The 22,339-nt window shown below is 37.5% G+C and overlaps 1 protein-coding gene across 3 annotated transcripts in view; it reads right to left on the bottom strand.

Moving 5' to 3' along the window:
- rapgef3 (Rap guanine nucleotide exchange factor (GEF) 3) overlaps positions 1-21,318 on the bottom strand; it is a 126,953-nt gene extending 105,635 nt beyond the window's left edge. For 2 of the 3 annotated variants that reach the window (XR_009807066.1, XM_061902606.1), the window contains exon 1: positions 3,944-4,163. Coding sequence is in view for 2 of the 3 variants with exons in the window: in XM_061902606.1 (XP_061758590.1) it covers positions 3,944-4,027 (84 nt within the window). In the remaining variant the exon portion in view is untranslated. Of the gene's footprint in view, positions 1-3,943; positions 4,164-21,114 lie in introns of those variants that run through there. The other variant, XM_061902607.1, reaches the window with a different exon arrangement.
- Positions 21,319-22,339: the final 1,021 nt, after the last annotated feature.

Below are 22,339 nucleotides of genomic sequence, written 5' to 3'. Positions count from 1 at the left end.
AAGATTTTTAAGTCATCACAACTGGGCAATGATTGGAGATAGAAGCTTTTTAAGTCATCATAACAAGGCATTGATTGGAGATACAAGCTTTTTAGGTCATCATAATGAGGCATTGATTGGAGATAGAAGCTTTTTAAGTCACCATAACGGGGTATTGATTGGAGATAGAAGATTTTTAAGTCATCATGACTGTGTATTGATTGGAGATACAAGTTTTGAAATCATCATAACAAGGCATTGATTGGAGATTCAAGCTTTTTAAGTCATCATAATGAGGTTTGATTGGAGATAAAAGCTTTTTAAGTCATCATAACGAGGCATTGATTGAAGTTACAGGCTTTTTAAGTCATCATAACGTGGTATTGATTGGAGATATAAGCTTTTTAAGTCATCATAACTGTGTCTTGATTGGAGATACACGTTTTTAAATCATCATAACAAGGCATTGATTGGAGATCCAAGCTTTTTAGGTCATCATAATGAGGTGTGATTGGAGATAAAAGCTTTTTAGGTCATCATTATGAGGTTTGATTGGAGATAAAAGCTTTTTAAGTCATCATAACGAGGCATTGATTGGAGATAGAAGATTTTTAAGTCATCATGACTGTGTATTGATTGGAGATACACGTTTTTAAATCATCATAACAAGGCATTGATTGAAGTTACAGGCTTCTTAAGTCATCACAACGAGGCATTGATTGGAGATAAAAGCTTTTTAACTCATCATAACGAGGCATTGATTTGAGATACAAGCTTTTTAGGTCATCATAATGAGGTTTGATTGGAGATAAAAGCTTTTTAAGTCATCACAACTGGGCATTGATTGGAGATACTGTACACAGTATAAAAGTCATCATAACGAGGCATTAATTGGAGATAAAAGCTTTTTAACTCATCATAACGAGGCATTGATTTGAGATACTGTACACAGTATAAAAGTCATCATAACGAGGCATTATTTTGGAGATACAAACTTTTAAAGTCATCATAACGAGGCATTGATTTGAGATACTGTACACAGTATAAAAGTCATCATAACGAGGCATTATTTTGGAGATACAAAATTTTTAAGTCATCATAACGAGGCACTGATTAGAGATACAAGCTTTTTAAGTCATAAGGGGGTATCGATTGGAGATACAAGCTTTTTAAGTCATTATAACGAGGCATTGATTGGAGATACAAACTTTTTAGGTCATCATTATGAGGTTTGATTAGAGATAAAAGCTTTTTAAGTCATCATAAGGAGGCACTGATTGAAGTTACAAGCTTTTTAAGTCATCATGACAAGGCATTGATTGGAGATAGAAGCTTTTTAAGTCATCATAACGTGGTATTGATTGGAGATAAAAGCTTTTTAACTCATCATAACGAGGCATTGATTTGAGATAGAAGCTTTTTAACTCATCATAACGAGGCATTGATTTGAGATACAAGCTTTTTAGGTCATCATAATGAGGTTTGATTGGAGATAAAAGCTTTTTAAGTCATCACAACTGGGCATTGATTGGAGATACTGTACACAGTATAAAAGTCATAACGAGGCATTAGTTGGAGATAAAAGCTTTTTAACTCATCATAACGAGGCATTGATTTGAGATACTGTACACAGTATAAAAGTCATCATAACGAGGCATTATTTTGGAGATACAAACTTTTAAAGTCATCATAACGAGGCATTGATTTGAGATACTGTACACAGTATAAAAGTCATCATAACGAGGCATTATTTTGGAGATACAAAATTTTTAAGTCATCATAACGAGGCACTGATTAGAGATACAAGCTTTTTAAGTCATAAGGGGGTATCGATTGGAGATACAAGCTTTTTAAGTCATTATAACGAGGCATTGATTGGAGATACAAACTTTTTAGGTCATCATTATGAGGTTTGATTAGAGATAAAAGCTTTTTAAGTCATCATAAGGAGGCACTGATTGAAGTTACAAGCTTTTTAAGTCATCATGACAAGGCATTGATTGGAGATAGAAGCTTTTTAAGTCATCATAACGTGGTATTGATTGGAGATAAAAGCTTTTTAACTCATCATAACGAGGCATTGATTTGAGATAGAAGCTTTTTAACTCATCATAACGAGGCATTGATTTGAGATACAAGCTTTTTAGGTCATCATAATGAGGTTTGATTGGAGATAAAAGCTTTTTAAGTCATCACAACTGGGCATTGATTGGAGATACTGTACACAGTATAAAAGTCATAACGAGGCATTAGTTGGAGATAAAAGCTTTTTAACTCATCATAACGAGGCATTGATTTGAGATACTGTACACAGTATAAAAGTCATCATAACGAGGCATTATTTTGGAGATACAAACTTTTAAAGTCATCATAACGAGGCATTGATTTGAGATACTGTACACAGTATAAAAGTCATCATAACGAGGCATTATTTTGGAGATACAAAATTTTTAAGTCATCATAACGAGGCACTGATTAGAGATACAAGCTTTTTAAGTCATAAGGGGGTATCGATTGGAGATACAAGCTTTTTAAGTCATTATAACGAGGCATTGATTGGAGATACAAACTTTTTAGGTCATCATTATGAGGTTTGATTGGAGATAAAAGCTTTTTAAGTCATCATAAGGAGGCACTGATTGAAGTTACAGGCTTTTTAAGTCATCATGACAAGGCATTGATTGGAGATAGAAGCTTTTTAAGTCATCATAACGTGGTATTGATTGGAGATAAAAGCTTTTTAACTCATCATAACGAGGCATTGATTTGAGATAGAAGCTTTTTAAGTCATCATAACTGGGCATTGATTGGACATAAAAGCTTTTAAAGTCATCATAACGAGGCATTGATTGGAGATAGAAGATTTTTAAGTCATCATGACTGTGTATTGATTGGAGATACACGTTTTTAAATCATCATAACAAGGTATTGATTGGAGATACAAGCTTTTTAGGTCATCATAACAAGGCATTGATTGGAGATACAAGCTTTTTAGGTCATCATTATGAGGTTTGATTGGAGATAAAAGCTTTTAAGTCATCATAACTGGGCATTGATTGGAGATACAAGCTTTTTAGGTCATCATAACGAGGCATTGATTGGAGATAGAAGCTTTTTAAGTCACCATAACGGGTTATTGATTGGAGATAAACGTTTTTAAATCATCATAACAAGGCATTGATTGGAGATACAAGCTTTTTAGGTCATCATAATGAGGTTTGATTGGAGATAAAAGCTTTTTAAGTCATCACAACTGGGCATTGATTTGAGATACTGTACACAGTATAAAAGTCATCATAACGAGGCATTATTTTGGAGATACAAAATTTTTAAGTCATCATAACGAGGCACTGATTAGAGATACAAGCTTTTTAAGTCATAACGGGGTATTAATTGAAGATACAAGCTTTTTAAGTCATAATGGGTTATTGATTGGAGATACAAGCTTTTTAAGTCATTATAACTGGGTATTGATTGGAGATACAAGCTTTTGAAGTTTTCATAACGAGGCATCGATCGGAGATACAGTTTGTTTTAAGTCATCGTAACGAGGTATTGATTGGAGATACAAGCTTTTTAAGTCATCATAACTGGGCATTGATTGCAGATAGAAAACTTGCATACAGTAAAAATGACGTAACGTTATTGAGATCAAAACCTGATTTGAACATTAAAATCGTGATTTAAACTTGCATACACTAGAGATGATGATGTCATGTTTTTGGGATCAAAACTTGATCTGAACAATCAAATCATTGTTTAACCTTACACACACTAGAAATTATTTTACGGATCAAAACTAGATTAGGACGTTAAAATCATGTTTAAACTTGCATGGATTACAAATGAAAAAGCATCAAAAGTTAGTTGAAGAAGAAGAAGAAGAAGAGGCAGGAAAAGACTTAGTGACTCTGAAAGGACGTGCAGTCAAGAGGCCTCCAGGGGGAGGAGTGTGTTTTCCTACCCAGCTGATGCCTCTTATGGTCGGCGTGGCCAGCGAGCTTCTGTCCGGGAAGACCTGGTAAGTGGAGCTCCTGAACACGTGCATCTTTCCCGGGAAAACACAACCACGCGCACGTCGGACACAGAAGCTTCCCCGCAGTCACGTGACCTGCCGTCACCGGACCATGGCACCGTTCCTGGACTTCATGCGGACCCGAGTCCTGCATGGCCAGCCTGGATCCTACCTGGCGGCGCGCGTGCACGTACCCTCGCCCAGCCTGCGTCACTTTCTTGGAGCGCGCGCGGGGGAGGATGGCCGAAAGCAAATATCGATGGTGTCGATACCAGGGGCAGGAGCCATGTCGGATCGATACTGTAACGTGATGATATCATCTTCTTTTTTTTCAAACAAATATATTTGTTTGTTATTTTTTATTGTGAGGCATATAACATTTTTATATACAGTTATTATATTTTATGTGATAACTGCAGTATTTTATAGATTTAATTACATTGTATTTATTGTTGTATTTGTATCCAATTTAACGTTGGGTCGATACTGTATCGTGGTGATATTAATTTCAGCTTTCTTGTGTGTAGTTGTTTGTTCTATTTATTGAGACATTTATTATTTTACAGTATTTTTATACGCAGTTGTTATATTTTATGTGATGACTTCAGTGTTTTATAGATTTAATTACATTGTATTTATTGTTGTATTTGTATCCAATTTAACGCCGGGTCGATACTTTATCGTGATGATATCAATTTCAGCTTTCTTGTGTGTAGTTGTTTGTTCTATTTATTGTGAGACACTTATTATTTTATAGTATTTTTTATACACTGTTATTGTGTTCAATGTAATAACTGCAGTATTTTATTTAGTTAGTTACATTGTCTTTTATTGTTGTTTTTATATCCAGTTTAACTTAGAATCGGTACTGTATCGTGATGATATCAATTTCAGCTCACTTGTGTTTAGTTGTTTGTTTGCTCTTTTTATTGTGAAGCAATTATTATTTTATAGCAATTTTATACATATTTGTTATATTTTGTGCAATAACTGCAGTCATTTATGAATTGTCTTTTTATCGTTGTATTTGTAACCAGTTTAACGTCGGATCGATACTGTAACGTGATGATACCATCTTTTTTAAAACAAATATATGTTTGTTATTTTTTTATTGTGAGGCATATAGCATTTTTTATATACAGTTATTATATTTTATGTGATAACTGCAGTATTTTATAGAGTATAGTTTTTGTAACCAGTTTAACGTCGGGTCGATACTGTAACGTGATGATATCGTGTTTTTTTAAACAAATATATTTGTTTGTTATTTTTTTATTATGAGGTATGCATTATTTTATAGCATTTGTATACATAGTTATTGTATTTTATGTGATAACTGCAGTATTTTATTGATTTAATTACATTGTATTTATTGTTGTATTTACATCCAATTTAACATCAGATCGATACTGTATCGTAAATATATCCATTTCAGCTTTCCTGTGTGTAGTTTCTCTTTTTATTGTGAGACATTTATTATTTTATAGTGTTTGTATACACTATTGTTATATTTTATGTAATAACTGCGGTATATTATTGACTTTGTCTGTTATTGTTGTATCTATATCCAGTTTAACTTCGGATTGGTACTGTATCGAGATTATATCAATTTCAGCTCTCTTGTGTGTAGTTGTTTGTTCTATTTATTGTGAGACATTTAATATTTTAAATCATTTTTATACAAATTTATTTTTTTAATGTGATAACTGCAGTAATTTATTGATTGTCTTTTTATTGTTGTTTTTGTAACCAGTTTAACGTCGGGTCGATACTGTATCGTGATGATATCAATTTCAGCTCTCTTGTGTGTAGTTGTTTGTTCTATTTATTGTGAGACATTTAATATTTTAAATCATTTTTATACAAATTTATTTTTTTAATGTGATAACTGCAGTAATTTATTGATTGTCTTTTTATTGTTGTTTTTGTAACCAGTTTAACGTCGGGTCGATACTGTATCGTGATGATATCAATTTCAGCTCTCTTGTCTGTAGTTGTTTGTTCTATTTATTGTGAGACAATTATTATTTTATAGCATTTTTATACACATTTATTGTATTTTATGTAATAACTGCGGTAATTTATCAATTTAATTACATTGTCTTTTATTGTTTTATTTGTATACAGTTTAACGTCGGATCGATACTGTATCGTGATGATATCAATGTCATCTCTCTTATGTGTTGTTTGTTCTTTTTATTGTGAGGCAAATATTATTTTACAGCCTTTTTACACACAATTAGTATATTTTATGTAATTGCAGTAATTTATTGATTTTGCTACATTGTCTTTTATCGTTGTATTTGTATCAGGTTTATAACGTCAGATCGATACTGTATCGTGATAATATCAATTTCAGCTCTCTTTTGTGTAGTTGTTTGTTTGGTCTTTTTATTGTGATGCAGTTATTATTTTAATAGTATTTTTATACACCTTTACTATATTTTATGTAATAACTACAGTATTTTATTGATTTTGTTCATTTGTCTTTTATTGTTGTATTTGTATCAGGTTTAACGTCAGATAGATACTGTATCGTGATGATATCAATTTCAGTTATCTTGTGTTTAGCATTTGTATACACAGTTATTATATTTTATGTGAAAACTGCAGTATTTTTTTGATTTTGTTACATTGTCTTTTACAGTTGTATTTGTATCCAATTTATTTGCTTAATTTTATATGCACGTTTTATTCAGATTATTGTGACCAAATCCTTTAATAAATCTTGTGAAATTACAAGTCAAAAGTATCGGTGTTGGTGATACTGTCTCACACAGTACAGTATTTACTTTGGTATCGGATCGATACCGACATTTGCCGTATCAGCCATCCCTAGAGTGTCATGCGCGTGATTTGTTACCACACGTGACTTCTTCTGGTATTTAACTACCTCCTTACTGACCTTTTTTTAATAACTGGACTATTTTAAGTTGTACTTGATCTTTTTAACGTCATCACCGTATCCAAACTTTACTTTTACAATTAGTACTAATAATTAAAAATAATAATAGTAATAATAATAATAAGCAGACATTTAAAAATGATGTCCAAAAGTTGAAATGAGAATAAAGTGACCATACTCCAAGAATGATGTCATAAAATTATGAGAAACATTTTGCAATATTTAATAAATAAAGTAGGATGTAATGATAAAACGGTCGTAATATTAAAATAAAAAAAGTAACATTACAAATAAGTCGTATAGCAGTCAAAAAGTGAAAATATTGTAAGAATAACGACATAAAGTCGTAACGGTACGAGGAAAAAAAGTACTCCTAATAAAGTGAACATATCATTATGAGGAAAATGTTGATTATAAGAAAAAAAAGTCATGTTACAAGAATAAAATCCAATTAAGACGTCCTAATATCACAAAAAACACCAATACAACTATTATAATATTACATGCAGGTATGAAAAGTAATATGTAACATGACAAGAAAATCTATTTTTAGTGCAAAAAAAAAACTTACTGCGACAAAAAAGTTCAGGTCAGGACTCTGTGCAGGCCAGTCAAGTTCATCCACACCAGACTCTGTCATCCATGTCTTTATCGACCTTGCTTTTTGCACTGGTCCAAAAGTCATGTTGGAAGAGGGAGGGGCCCCGCTCCAAACTGTTCCCACAAAGTTGGGAACATGGAACTGTACGAAATGTTTTGGTATCCTGGAGCATTTAAAGTTCCTTTCACTGGAACTAATTGGCCGAGCCCAAGTACTGAAAAACCAAGCCCACACCATAATTCCTCCTCCACCAAATTTCCCAATTCTATCGGGTTCAGGTCAGGACTCTGTGCAGGCCAGTCAAGTTCATCCACACCACACTCTGTCATCCATGTCTTTATCAACCTTGCTTTTTGCACTGGTGCAAAGTCATGTTGGAGGAGGAAGGGGCCCCGCTTCAAACTGTTCCCACAAAGTTGGGAGCATGGAACTGTACAAAATGTTTTGGTATCCTGGAGCATTTAAAGTTCCTTTCACTGGAACTAATTGGCCGAGCCCAAGTACTGAAAAACCAACCCCATACCATAATTCCTCCTCCACCAAATTTTACACAATGCAGTCCGAAATGTAGCGTTTTTCCCGGCAACATCCAAACCCAGACTGGTTTATCAGATTGCCAGATGGAAAAACGTGATTCATCAGTCCATAGAAGCCGTCTCCACTGCTCTAGAGTCCAGTGGCCACTTGCTTTAACCACACTTTGCATTGGACTTGGTGATGTATGGCTTAGACCCAGCTGCCCGGCCATGGAAACCCAATCCATGAAGCTCTCTGCGTACTGTACGTGGGCTAATCGGAAAGGTCACATGAAGTTTGGAGCTCTGTAGCAACTGACTGTGCAGAAAGTCCCCCCTCTGTCAGTTTACGTGGCCTACCACTTGGCGGCTGAGTTGCTGTTGTTCCCAAAATCTTCACTTTTCTTATAATAAAGTCGACTTTGGAATATTTTGGAGCGAGGAAATTTCACGACGGGATTTGTTGCACAGGTCGGCATCCTGTGACAGTTCCATGCTGGAAATCACTGAAAGCGGCCCATTCTTGAACACGTTTGTAGAAACAGTCTCTATGTCTAAGTGCTTGATTTGATACACCGGGCCAAGTGCTTCTTCTCATCATTTGGATGGGTGGCCAAATACTTCTGGCAATATAGTGTTCTTATCGAAATGTTCCGGCTCACATCGACTGGAAAGTTTGCTTTTTCTCACCGCGGTTTGCACTTTGCCCGGCCGTTAAAGTGACATAACGCTCTCAGGCTTTATGGATTCATAAACAAAAAAAGTGCCATTTATGTTGCGTTGCAGCACAGGAGCAGGTGAGGAACATCACATCGTAAAGCAGCTCGGGCAACATACCAGACTTGCTCACACTTTTGCATACCTCGATGACATTTTTACAGTTTTTTTGTTACTGAATGGGACCCCCAAAATGTACATGGAAGTAAAAGAAAGTGGGATTTACAATATTTACTATGAACAATAAAACACTGAATATTAACAACTAGGGTTGTGCTGATACCAATATTTTGGTACCGGTACCAAAATGTATTTTGATACTTTTCTAAATAAAGGGGACCGCAAAAAATGGCATTATTGGCTTTATTTTGAGAAAAAAAATGTTGTGTACATGAAAAATATGTTTATTATTGTCATTTAGTCCTTAAATAAAAATAGTGAACATACTAGACAACTTCTCTTTGTAAAAAAACAAAGACTCCTAATTTGTCTATGCAGTAACATATTGTGTCATTTATACACTTATTATTTTGTACACATTATAAGGGACAAACTGTAAAAATGGATTATTAATCCACTTGTTCATTTACTGTTAATATCTGCTTACTTTCTGTTATTAACATGTTCTTTCTACACTTCTGTTCAAATGTAATAATCACTTATTCCTCCCTTCTTTGATACTTTGCACTAGTTTTGGATGATACCGCTCATTAAGGTATCGATCGGATACCGAGTAGTTACAAGATTATACAATAGAATAGAATAACTAATAAACCAATAATAATATGGTAAAAATACTGATGTAAAGGGTAGGTGTCGCACTGTTTTCTGTTTTAACTTGTTCTATATACACTTCTGTTCAATGTAATAATCACTTATTCTTCTCTCCTTTGATACTTGACATTAGTTTTGGATGATACCGCACATTAAGATATTGATCCGATACCGAGTAGTTACAAGATCATAAAATAAAATAGAATAACTAATAAACTGATGTAAAGGGTAGGTGTCACACTGTTTTCTGTTTAAACATGTTCTATCTACACTTCTGTTAAAATGTCATAATCACTTATTCCTCCCTTCTTTGATACTTTGCACTCATTTTGGATGATACCGCACATTAAGATATTGATCCGATACCAAGTAGTTACAAGATCATACAATAAAATAGAATACCTAATAAACCAATAATAATATGGTAAAAAAAATACTGATGTAACGGGTAGGTGTCGCACTGTTTTCTGTTATTAACATGTTCTATCTACACTTCTGTTAAAATGTAATAATCACCTATTCTTCTCTTCTTTGATACTTGACATTAGTTTTGGATGATACCGCACATTAAGGTATCGATCCGATACCAAGTAGTTACAAGATCATACAATAAAATAGAATACCTAATAAACCAACAATAATATGGTAAAAAATACTGATGTAAAGGGTAGGTGTCGCACTGTTTTCTGTTTTAACATGTTCTATCTACACTTCTGTTAAAATGTAATAATCACCTATTCTTCTCTTCTTTGATACTTGACATTATTTTTGGATGATACCGCACATTAAGGTATCGATTCGATACGGAGTAGTTACAAGATCATACAATAAAATAGAATACCTAATAAACCAACAATAATATGGTAAAAAATACTGATGTAAAGGCTAGGTGTCGCACTGTTTTCTCTTGTAACATGTTCCATCTACACTTCTGTTAAAATGTAGTAATCACTTATTCTTCTCTTCTTTGATACTTGACATTAGTTTCGGATGATACCGCACATTAAGGTATCGATCGGATACCGAGTGGTTACAGGATTATACAATAAAATAGAATACCTAATAAACCAATAATAATATGGTAAAAAATACTGATGTAAAGGGTAGGTGTCGCACTGTTTTCTGTTTTAACTTGTTCTATCTACACTTCTGTTCAAATGTAATAATCACTTATTCCTCCCTTCTTTGATACTTTGCACTAGTTTTGGATGATATCGCACATTAAGGTATCGATCCGATACCGAGTAGTTACAAGATCATACAATGAAATAGAATAACTAATAAACCAATAATAATATGGTAAAAAATACTGATGTAAAGGGTAGGTGTCGCACAGTTTTCTGTTTTAACATGTTCTATCTACACTTCTGTTCAGATGTCATAATCACTTATTCCTCCCTTCTTTGATACTTTGCACTAGTTTTGGATGATACCGTACATTAAGGTACCGATCCGATACCGAGTAGTTACAAGGTCATACAATAAAATAGAATACCTAATAAACCAATAATAATATGGTAAAAAATACTGATGTAAAGGGTAGGTGTCGCATTGTTTTCTGTTTCAACATGTTCTATCTACACTTCTGTTAAAATGTAATAATCACTTATTCCTCCCTTCTTTGATACTTTGCACTAGTTTTGGATGATACCGCACATTAAGGTATCGATCCTGTGACGCTTGTGTGGCATTGTAATGCCGGATTGGTTCTTCCGTGGATGCGTCGAAGCGATGAACACAACAAGGTAAGTTATAAATGGATTTATTAAATAATAAAAGGCTAGGAACAAAAACACTGCTGTAAAGAGAAGGCAAACCAAAAACAGAAAAACAATTCCTCAGCATGTGAGCTGGAATCAACAAATGGCTTAGCGTAAAAGCTAGCGAGAATATACATACAAAGATGCAGGTCGAGAGTCGTCACTGTTGCGCGTGGGCAAATTAGGATCCGAGACTGAACAAAGAAAAGAGGAAAGCTTATATAGGGAGAAATCAAGGAGAACCAGGTGTGTAGAAAACGAGGAGCAGGTGAAATCAATGTATAACCATGGTAACGGACTAAACAGGAAGTAAGTGGGTCAGAAGAGAATGAAACAAAGATGGAAAAATAAACATGTGAAGATCTGAGTCACAGATCGCAACAGTATTCCCCCCCCCAAAAAGACAGATTCCAGATGTCTCAAAGAAAACAAAAACAAATAAGAAACAACTTGAACCCCCTCCCCAAAAACAGAGTCCACAAACGAAGGGAGGGCGGAGGGAGGCCACGGTGGAGGGTCGCCAAGTCGTGTGTCCCCGAATCCACCGAGGACAAGTCAAGTGGCGGCGGCGGATGGAACGCCGCTGCCGAACAAGTTTTGGCGGGCGACCTCGAAAAGGCCACATTAGTGGCCGCCTCGCAGGATGAGGTGCCCGGCGAGGCGGACGACCCGGGCACGGCCACATCCGTGGCCGACATGGAGGAGGGAGTGTCTGGCGAGGAGGATGACCTCGCAGAGGCCACGCCCGTGGTCGACGTGGTGGACGACGCCTCAGCACCGAAATCCCAGCAGGCTTGGAAGCAGCAGACGAGGGTGCGGGGACTGCAGCCAAAGCAGGCCCGAGTGCAGCTGGCGAGGATGATGCGGGTGCTGCAGCCGCAGGAGTCGTCGGAGGCGGCCTGGGAGCCGCAGGAGTCGTCGGAGGCGGCCTGGGAGCCGCAGGAGTCGTCGGAGGCGGCCTGGGAGCCGCAGGAGTCGTCGGAGGCGGCCTGGGAGCCGCAGGAGTCGTCGGAGGCGGCCTGGGAGCCGCAGGAGTCGTGACTGGTGTGAGCTCCAGCCTCATCGTCGGCGCCGGTGTGGGCTCCAGCTTCTTCGTCGGCAGTGCTTGGCGGCGTGGAGCTGGTACCGGCGCTTGTCGAGGAGCTGGCACTGGAGTGGGCTCCAGCCCTGTCGACACAGGTGAAGGTTCCAGCCCCGTCGTCGACGCTGGTGTGGGCTCCAGCCCCGTCGTCGACGCTGGTGTGGGCTCCAGCCCCGTCGTCGACGCTGGTGTGGGCTCCAGCCCCGTCGTCGGCGGTGCTTGGCGGCGCGGAGCTGGTACCGGCGCTTGGCGGCGTGGAGCTGGTACCGGCGCTTGGCGGCGTGGAGCTGGTACTGGAGTAGGCTCCAGCTCTGGAGCTGGTACTGGAGTGGGCTCCAGGCTAAAGTCTGTAACTGGTATGAGAACCAGTTCTGGGTCGGAGGCTGGTGTGAGAACCAGGTGGGAGTCTAGTGCTGGCTTGAGAACCAGGCTAGAAACATTTTCTGGTGTGAAAACCAGGCGAGAGTCTAATTCTGGCTTGAAAACCAGGCGAGAGTCATGTGCTGGTGTGAGAACCAGACTGGGAGCAGTGCAGAACACCGGTGGTGGAGGACGTGCTGGAGGTAATGACCTCGCGAGTCCGAACACCGGTGGAGGAGGTCTACAAGGCCGTTGAGACTTGGCCGGGGGAAAAACAGGTGGAGGAGGTCTACAAGGCCGTTGAGACTTGGCCAGGGGAAAAACAGGTGGAGGAGGTCTACAAGGCCGTTGAGATTTGGCCGGGGGAAAAACAGGTGGAGGAGGTCTACATGGTGGCTGTGGTTTAGAGGGTAGTATCTGTGCTACCTCCGTAGCACAGCTATAGGTCATAGCCCCTTCCTCCAGACGGGGATCCCAGACCCGTTCCCTATGGTCAGGGACTGACCTTAAGGGAGGGTGGTGGGAGGCTTGGAGGCGGGCCGACTCCTCCCCTTTAATTTGTCCAGAATTTCCTTTAGAAAAGGGAGGAAACACCTTGGACTTGGCCGGAGAATGAGGTTTTAAAGGAGGCGTAGGAGAAAAACTAGGTGACTGAGGTTGACTAGAATAATAAGAAAAAATATCCTGATAATTCTGTATCTTGTCATGAATGTTATTGATATTCAAAAAAGGTTGGGAATGAGAATTACTGTCCACAATATAAAAATCTTCTGAAAAAATGTCATCAACAGAGGCCGGTGTTGCGTCACCGGTGGGCGTTCCCCAATTGACGTCATCGCTTGTGTCAGAAAAAGTGTCATGGCAGCTTAAGGAATGATTTGAAAAAAAACAAGCAGGATTACCGGTAATGACGGGTGAATCCTGGACGGGGTGAAACTTGCTGTGTCCATGGGGAGGAATAAGTGGTGCTGGAACATTACTGCCGTGCGGGGGGCCTCTCCACTGGACCCCCCGCCTCTTCGGGGCAGCGCGAACGGCTTCGGAGGGGACTTCAGGCCCACAGTCAAGTCTTTCCTGCTCCCAAGCCACGAGCTCCAACCACAAACCCAAGTCGAAGGGTTCCTCCCGTGGTTTCGACGCGGAAAAACATTTTGATGCTCGGATCCTACTGTGACGCTTGTGTGGCATTGTAATGCCGGATTGGTTCTTCCGTGGATGCGTCGAAGCGATGAACACAACAAGGTAAGTTATAAATGGATTTATTAAATAATAAAAGGCTAGGAACAAAAACACTGCTGTAAAGAGAAGGCAAACCAAAAACAGAAAAACAATTCCTCAGCATGTGAGCTGGAATCAACAAATGGCTTAGCGTAAAAGCTAGCGAGAATATACATACAAAGATGCAGGTCGAGAGTCGTCACTGTTGCGCGTGGGCAAATTAGGATCCGAGACTGAACAAAGAAAAGAGGAAAGCTTATATAGGGAGAAATCAAGGAGAACCAGGTGTGTAGAAAACGAGGAGCAGGTGAAATCAATGTATAACCATGGTAACGGACTAAACAGGAAGTAAGTGGGTCAGAAGAGAATGAAACAAAGATGGAAAAATAAACATGTGAAGATCTGAGTCACAGATCGCAACAGATCCGATACCAAGTAATTACAAGATCATACAATAAAATAGAATACCTAATAAACCAATAATAATATGGTAAAAAAAATACTGATGTAAAGGGTAGGTGTCGCACTGTTTTCTGTTTTAACATGTTCTATCTACACTTCTGTTAAAATTTAATAATCACTTATTCTTCTCTTCTTTGATACTTTGCACTAGTTTTGGATGATACCGTACATTAAGGTATCAATCCGATACCGAGTAGTTACAAGATTATACAATAAAATAGAATACCTAATAAACCAATAATAATATGGTAAAAAATACTGATGTAAAGGGTAGGTGCCGCACGGTTTTCTGTTGTAACATGTTCTATCGACACTTCTGTTAAAATGTAATAATCACTTATTCCTCCCTTCTTTGATACTTGACATTAGTTTTGGATGATACCACACATTAAGGTATCGATCCGATACCAAGTAGTTACAAGATCATACAATAAAATAGAATATCTAATAAACCAACAATAATATGGTAAAAAATACTGATGTAAAGGGTAGGTGTCGCACTGTTTTCTGTTTTAACATGTTCTATCTACACTTCTGTTCAAATGTAATACCCACTTATTCTTCTCTTCTTTGATACTTGACATTAGTTTTGGATGATACCACATATATGTTCAAAGTCCTCATGTGTCCAGGGATGTATTTACTGACTTTATAAACATAATATCTGCGATGAGGTGGCGACTTGTCCAGGGTATAGCCCGCATTCCACCCGATTGTAGCTGAGATAGGCACCAGTGCCCCCCGACACCCCATAGGGAATAAGCGGTAAAAAATGGATGGATGGATTAACATAATATGAATTTACAAAAAAAGGATTAAAAAATATAGACCTAATCATAGTAATATCAACTGGATACGCTATTGCACTTGGTATCATTACAGTGGATGTCAGGTGTAGATCCACCCATGGCGTTTGTTTACATTGTGACGCCGTTGAGCTATTGCATCCTCCTACGGTGTGTAGTGAAGCATGTTTAGCTCTTCCTCCTCCTCCAGTGATAATGCTACATGTAAGAAACATACTTTATTTCTGAGGGCGTTTTAGTGTTATAACTTCACTTTTATCTTTACTTTACACACCAATATGCATCCTTTTTCCCTTTTCTGTCCACATACAGTGTTTGCTTGTATGTACTCGGTATGTGTGCGCTGCCAAACATGCTCCTCTGCTGGTAAAACCAGCAATGTCACGCCCGCTGTTATTACTTATTTGAAATGGATTTAAAAAAAAACACATTAGCTTCAAGCTTGTGATGTGCTATTTGACACCACAGGTTGTTGTTGTTGTTGTTGTTGTTTTGGTTCAACCTCTGATCTGTTTTTAATGGACTCCTTTTCGCGTTATCTCTCAGGCTCAAGCAGACTCTCGCCTGGTGTAAAAAACTTGGCAGAATCACGAGGTGACATAAAAAGGTTCCTTCTTCTCCTCGGACATGAAAGGCTGACATGCTCTGACAAGCACTTTTCTTGTTGCGAAATGTCATTTACATTTTGACTCGTTAACTCATGACGAGGCTAATTTTAGGTCTAAATGAACGTTTGTGTTCCGTGTCCTTGAACGCCCTGCAATAACTTTTTGTTGAAATGTTGTTATCGTCGCTCATCAATGGAAATGTGTACAGATCACTTTGTGATGATCCCTGGCTGATACTTTCTATGAAATAAAGATAATATCTATTATCAGATGTCCCGTTTTTCCCCATATTTTTACAAAAATATATATATAAATATATATATTTTTTAATTATTTTGTTTTGATTCAATACAAATATTGGGAGCTACAGGTTTTGTGTTTATTCATTCCTTTTATTGTCAGATAAGTCCCAATTGGGTGATTTTTATTTAATTTTTTTATTTTTTGCTTATTGGGTTTCAGACACAGGAAGTAAAATAATAAATAAATACAAATAAAGTTAAATAAATCAAAGAGAAACCACATACAAGTATCAACATAAAACCACAGACAGTTGCCAAATGATCCTAAAAAGTATTGAGGCTTTTTTTGACAAAAAATTAAAAAAAATAACTTTTTGTGTCTGGAAGAAAGAAAAACTCTACATTTTATGACTTATTTCTATATTTGACTGAAAATCTTTTTTTTATTATTCATTATTTTGTGTTTTGATGAAGAAGAACAACAAATTTGGAAATATACCAGGTTTTTCTTCAATTATTTATTCAGTTATTTATTAATCTTTTTTGGCAATATATTTTTTGGCAGTATTTTTTTTTATCTTGATAAGCAAAATTTTTCATAGTTTTTTTTTTTTTAAATAGGAAAATAAATGCATATCGCTGATGAAAAATACATAATCATCTAACTTAAAATGTTGTACTTATTTTTATATATCTTTGCATTTTGACTAAAATACAAATCAATAATTTCTCTTCAATGAATAGTATATATATATATATATATATATATATATATATATATATATATATATACTATATGCATATATATATATATATATATATATATGTATATAAACATACATATATATATGTAGATCAATCAATCAATGATTATTTATATAGCCCTAAAGCCCTAAGTATATATGTATATATATGTATATGTATGTATATATATATATATATATATATATATATATATATATATATATATATATATATATGTACTGTATATATGTACTGTATATATGTATATATTTATGTATGTGTATGTATATATGTATGTATATACATATGTATGTATATATGTATGTAAATATATATGTATGTATATATATATATATATATATATATATATATATATATATATATATTTAGAGATGTATGTATAAATGTATATACTTATGTATATATATTTATATATGTATATATGTATATATGTATCTATATACTGTCACAACTGGGCTTGGATTAAAGTTGTTTCTTCGATGCAGAGAATGATATGCACGGGCGAGACGTGACTGTGAGTACATCTTTTAATTATATAATATATAAAAAACAGCGAAAACAAAAACACTTGCTCGATGGCATGAAAGACAATTGAACTATAAACTTAAACAGCAGCACGGCAAGATTAAAGACATGAAACAAAATAGTGCACTGTGGCATAAATACAAAACTTACGTGGATCAAAACAAGGGCATTGATAGCGAGGGCATGAAGCTAGCACAGCATGGGTAGGGTGCGTGCGTGTGTGAAGATCCCAGAGTGAAGACAAGAAAAAGAGTGACTTAAGTAGCTATGATATTTGGTGAAAACAGGTGTGAGGCTGAGGACAGGGACGTGATATGACAGGTGAAAACTAATGAGTTGGCATGGAGACGAAAACAAACCAGGAAGTGCCAAGACAGAACTTAAATGTCCAAAAAACTAAACATAACCTGACCAAAACCAAAACATAAACTTACAGGCGTGACATATACATATTTCTATCTATATACATATAGATATATATTCATATATATTTTTTTAACTTTAGCGGTGCCGTACTGTCAATGGTTTCGCGCAGGGAGTTGTTAAAGTTGTTAGTGAGGTTATCAATAGAGCCCACATATTTTGGGAATGGTGCCATTACCGAGGGCAGTAGGTCAGCAAGAGTTGTCGTTGTGGCCGTATTAATGTTGTGGCTGCTATAGCAGTTATTATTATTATTAGTTTGACGAACATGCGTCTGAACCTCGAATTTTATAAGGTAATGATCGGACAATACTTTAGTACACGGGAGTATCGTAATTTTGGAAACGGTGATACCCCTGACAAGCACTAGGTCTATCGTATTACCGTTGCGATGCGTTGGTTCATTTATTATTGGGGTAAGACCACAGCTATCAATAATAGTCTGGAGCGCTACGCACGGTGGGTCCGATGGGGTATTCATATGGATATTAAAGTCCCCCATTATGATTATATCATCGGCGTGCGTCACTAGATCAGTAACAAACTCTGAGAATTTGCTGATAAAGTCCGAATAGGGCCCTGGGGGGCGGTAGATAACAGCCAGGTGTAGAGGCAGCGGTGTGACAGACCTCATAGTAAGCACCTCAAACGATTTATATTTATTATTTATGTTAGGACTAAGGTTAAAGTTTTCGTCGTATATTAGTGCGACCCCTCCACCCCTTTTAAGGGGACGGGCAATATGCGCATGTGTAAAGTTAGGAGGACATGCCTCATTTAGCGCAAAAAAGTCGTTTGGTTTAAGCCAGGTTTCGCTGAGACCGATGACGTTAAGATTGTTGTCTCTAATGATATCATTAACTAACTGTATATATATTATGTGTATATATATTATGTATATATACATACATCTATATATATATATATATATATATATATATATATATATATATATATATATATATATATATATATATAGATGTATGTATATATATATATATATATATATATCTTGATTGGATTATCCAGAGAATAGTGCTCGATACCGTGGTAGAGCGCAACATGTAGGTGTGGGAAAAATCACAAGACTACTTCGTCTCTACAGAACTGTTTCATGAGGACGTGACGTCGAGGAAGTTGACGGTTTGCTTGTTGGCTTCAATCGTGATCTGTAGGCCGTTTTCTCTGAAGATTTGGCATATGCGCTTCTTGGTGTTCTCGCTGCTCCTTGGCGAGGCGCGGCACACTGCCAGTCCGTCATCACGGTAAATACCAAGGTTCAGGTTGAGGCTAGCAAGCTGGGAGAGGAGGAAACTCCCAACGAGTTCGCACGTTTCAACTTCCTCGACGTCACTTTCAACCTGAGAAATAACAGCTACCAACCATTCACGAAACCCAACACAACACTCCAATACGTGGACCATGACAACAACCACCCACCACCACAAAAAGAATACCTACCGGAATTAATAAAAGGCTAATCGATGCTGTCATCTAGCAAAGCTGAATTCGACCAAGCAACCCCCCCGTACCAGAAAGCACTTGATGAAAGCGGATACAACTTCACCCTCACCTATGAACCCACTCTAGGAAACCAACCAAAAAAGAGCAGAAAACGAAACAACATCATCTGGTACAATCCGCCATTCAGCAAAAACGTCACAACCAACATCGGCCGCAAGTTCCTCACTCTGATCGACAAACACTTCCCCAAAGGCAACACCCTAAGAAAAATATTCAACAACAACAACATTAACTTGAGCTTCAGCTGTATGAATAACATACAACAAATCATTTCAAACCACAACAAAGCAATTGCAAAAGGACTGCCTACCCCCAGACTAAACGACTCTGAAACCAATAAGGAATGTAACTGCCGCAAGAAACCTGATTGCCCTCTCAACGGAGGGTGCTTACAGGCATCAGTCGTTTACCAAGCAAAGGTAACACGCAAGGACATTAACACATCCGACACGTACGTAGGATTAACCGAAGGAGCGTTCAAAACAAGATGGAATAATCACAACGCCTCCTTTAGAAACCAGACTTTGCGGAATTCTACAGAACTCAGCAAACACATTTGGAACCTCAAAGACAATAATGTTGAATATTCAATAACATGGCAAATTCTTGCATCCAGCACACCTTACAACAGTGGTAATAAAAGATGCAACCTATGCTTAAAAGAGAAACTGTTTATTATATAACAACCAGATCTATCATCCCTCAACAAGCGCAGTGAAATCATTTCAACATGGCGCCACAGACGGAAACACCTCCTAGGTAACACATGAGCCAATCACCACGCCCCTACGCCTGCTTGTACCCACCCACTCTGTGCTCTATATAAACCATTGTATGTGAATGCTTCCATTAAAATCTCCTGATGATTGAGGGAACCCCTCATGAAACAGTTCTGTAGAGACAAAGTAGTCTTGTGATTTTTCCCACACCTACATATATATATATATATATATTAGTTTAACTTTAGAGCAACATTGGCCTTTTCATAAACAAACACCGCCCTCTAATGTTAAATATGTTGCATGACATCCTGTATAGAGTGCAAAAAAAGTTTATACTTGTTTACTGAAAACATGACAACGAGTCATTAAATACAACTATTAACAGAAAAAAGCCCACAAAAAGAGTTCAAATAAAGACATTACACAACATAGCCTCTATTATCTACTTATTGGCCTTGTTGTTTTTGCGTGCGTGCGTGTGTGTGTGTGTGTGTGCGTGTGTGTGTGTGTGTGTGTGTGTGTTTATTTACATGCCAGTCAGTGTGTTTCTATTCGCATCCTTTGGGAAAGGGAGTGGGCTTTCCTGCGACACACGCCCAGGGTTTGTGTACTTTGCCAACCGACTTGTCTTGTGACACACACACGCACACACACACACACACACACACACTGGTCAAGCTCCCTTCTGAGAAAAGACATGACGTGCAATAAAAGTATGAGACAAAACCTTTGACCTAAATGTCGGGAGAAGCTAGAATTGGAAGTGTGTGTGCGCATATGTGTGTGTGTGCGTGTGTGTGTGTGTGTGTGTGTGTCATCATCAGCACACACACTTCTTACTTCCTCTTTCCTGGCCTGGCAAGGAGACATGTAATTGTGTGCGTGACCTCAGAGTTAATAACAGCCTGATTGATCAATAAAAAGCATAAAAAAACAGTACAAAAAAACCAAACAAAAATAAACCTCTTGTTTATTTCTGCTTGTTTAACGACTAAAAACGCATGTTTAGTACCAATGTGATTGCCAATAAGGGGAGGTTCTATCGGCTTCATGTCACAATAATCCCATGCAAGCGGGGCCGTCAATCAAAGTGCACAAAGTGAAGAACTCACCACCGGACTTCTGGTGAGGGTCCTCAGCGTGTCCAAAGGTCTCCACACTTTCTGCCTGCTCTTCTTTTGCATCTCTCCCTGCGCTCTCCCGCAGCCAGCGAGCAAAGACGAGCGCGCAGACAAGACCGGGCTGTGTGCGGACGGCGCCGCTCTTGATTGGCTGCGGAGGGCTGCGAGCCCCGCGGGGGAACGCGGGCCACGTGCGGAAGGACAGAACGCGCTTCCTCCGAGGCTTCTTTGGCGTACTTACATGTGATTCACGTGAACGCTCAAAATAGCGGCCATGGGGGGGGGGGGTCGGATACTCGGACGCCACCTTCGTACTTTTGAGTTCCGTCTTCCGTTCAGCAGTGCTTGTCACCTTCTTCGTCAAAGTGCTGGCACTCGCTACTTTCTTTGGCCCCGCGGTGTTTTTGTCCTTTTGCAGTCTGACTCAATTTGAAACGTGTACACAGGCTTTGTGTTTTTTTTTTATGTTGTTGGGTACTCCTTCCTTTCCACGGAATGGTCAGAATTTTCATCAAAAACCGAATCCCAACCAAAAAAAAAAAAGGGACAAGTGTAGGGATTTACTCAATGGAGTATTTCTCAGTGTGTCCGAACTCTTTGCATTGGGATAAAAAGCATGTAAATGAAATATAAATATTAAAAAAAGCCAAAAGCAGTGAAGTTGTCAGGTTGTGTAAAAGGTAAATAAAAAGAGAATTCAAGGATTGGCAAATCCTTTTCAACTTAAGTAACTTAAGTATTGTAAGTCAATGCAGTAGAGCAGTGGTTCTCAACCTTTTTTCAGTGATGTACCCCCCTGTGAACGTTTTTTTTAATTCAAGTACCCCCTAATCGGAGGAAAGCATTTTTGGTTGAAAAAAAGAGATAAAGAAGTAAAATACAGCACTATGTCATCAGTTTCTGATTTATTCAATTGTCCAACAGTGCAAAATATTGCTTATTTGTAGTGGTCTTTCTTCAACTATTTGGAAAAAATATATATAAAAATAACTAAAAACTTGTTGAAAAATGAACAAGTGATTTAATTATAAATAAAGCTCATTTATTGAACTATTTGGAAAAAAAGATATAAAAAAAACAAAAAACTTGTTGAAAATCAAACAAGTGATTCAATTATAAATAAAGCTCATTTGTAGTGGTCTTTCTTCAACTATTTGGAAAAAAATATATAAAAATAACTAAAAACTTGTTGAAAAATAAACAAGTGATTTAATTT

This window comes from Nerophis ophidion, linkage group LG06 (assembly GCF_033978795.1).
Source record: "Nerophis ophidion isolate RoL-2023_Sa linkage group LG06, RoL_Noph_v1.0, whole genome shotgun sequence".
NCBI lineage: Eukaryota > Metazoa > Chordata > Actinopteri > Syngnathiformes > Syngnathidae > Nerophis > Nerophis ophidion.
This window is presented reverse-complemented; position numbering and strand designations above follow the sequence as displayed.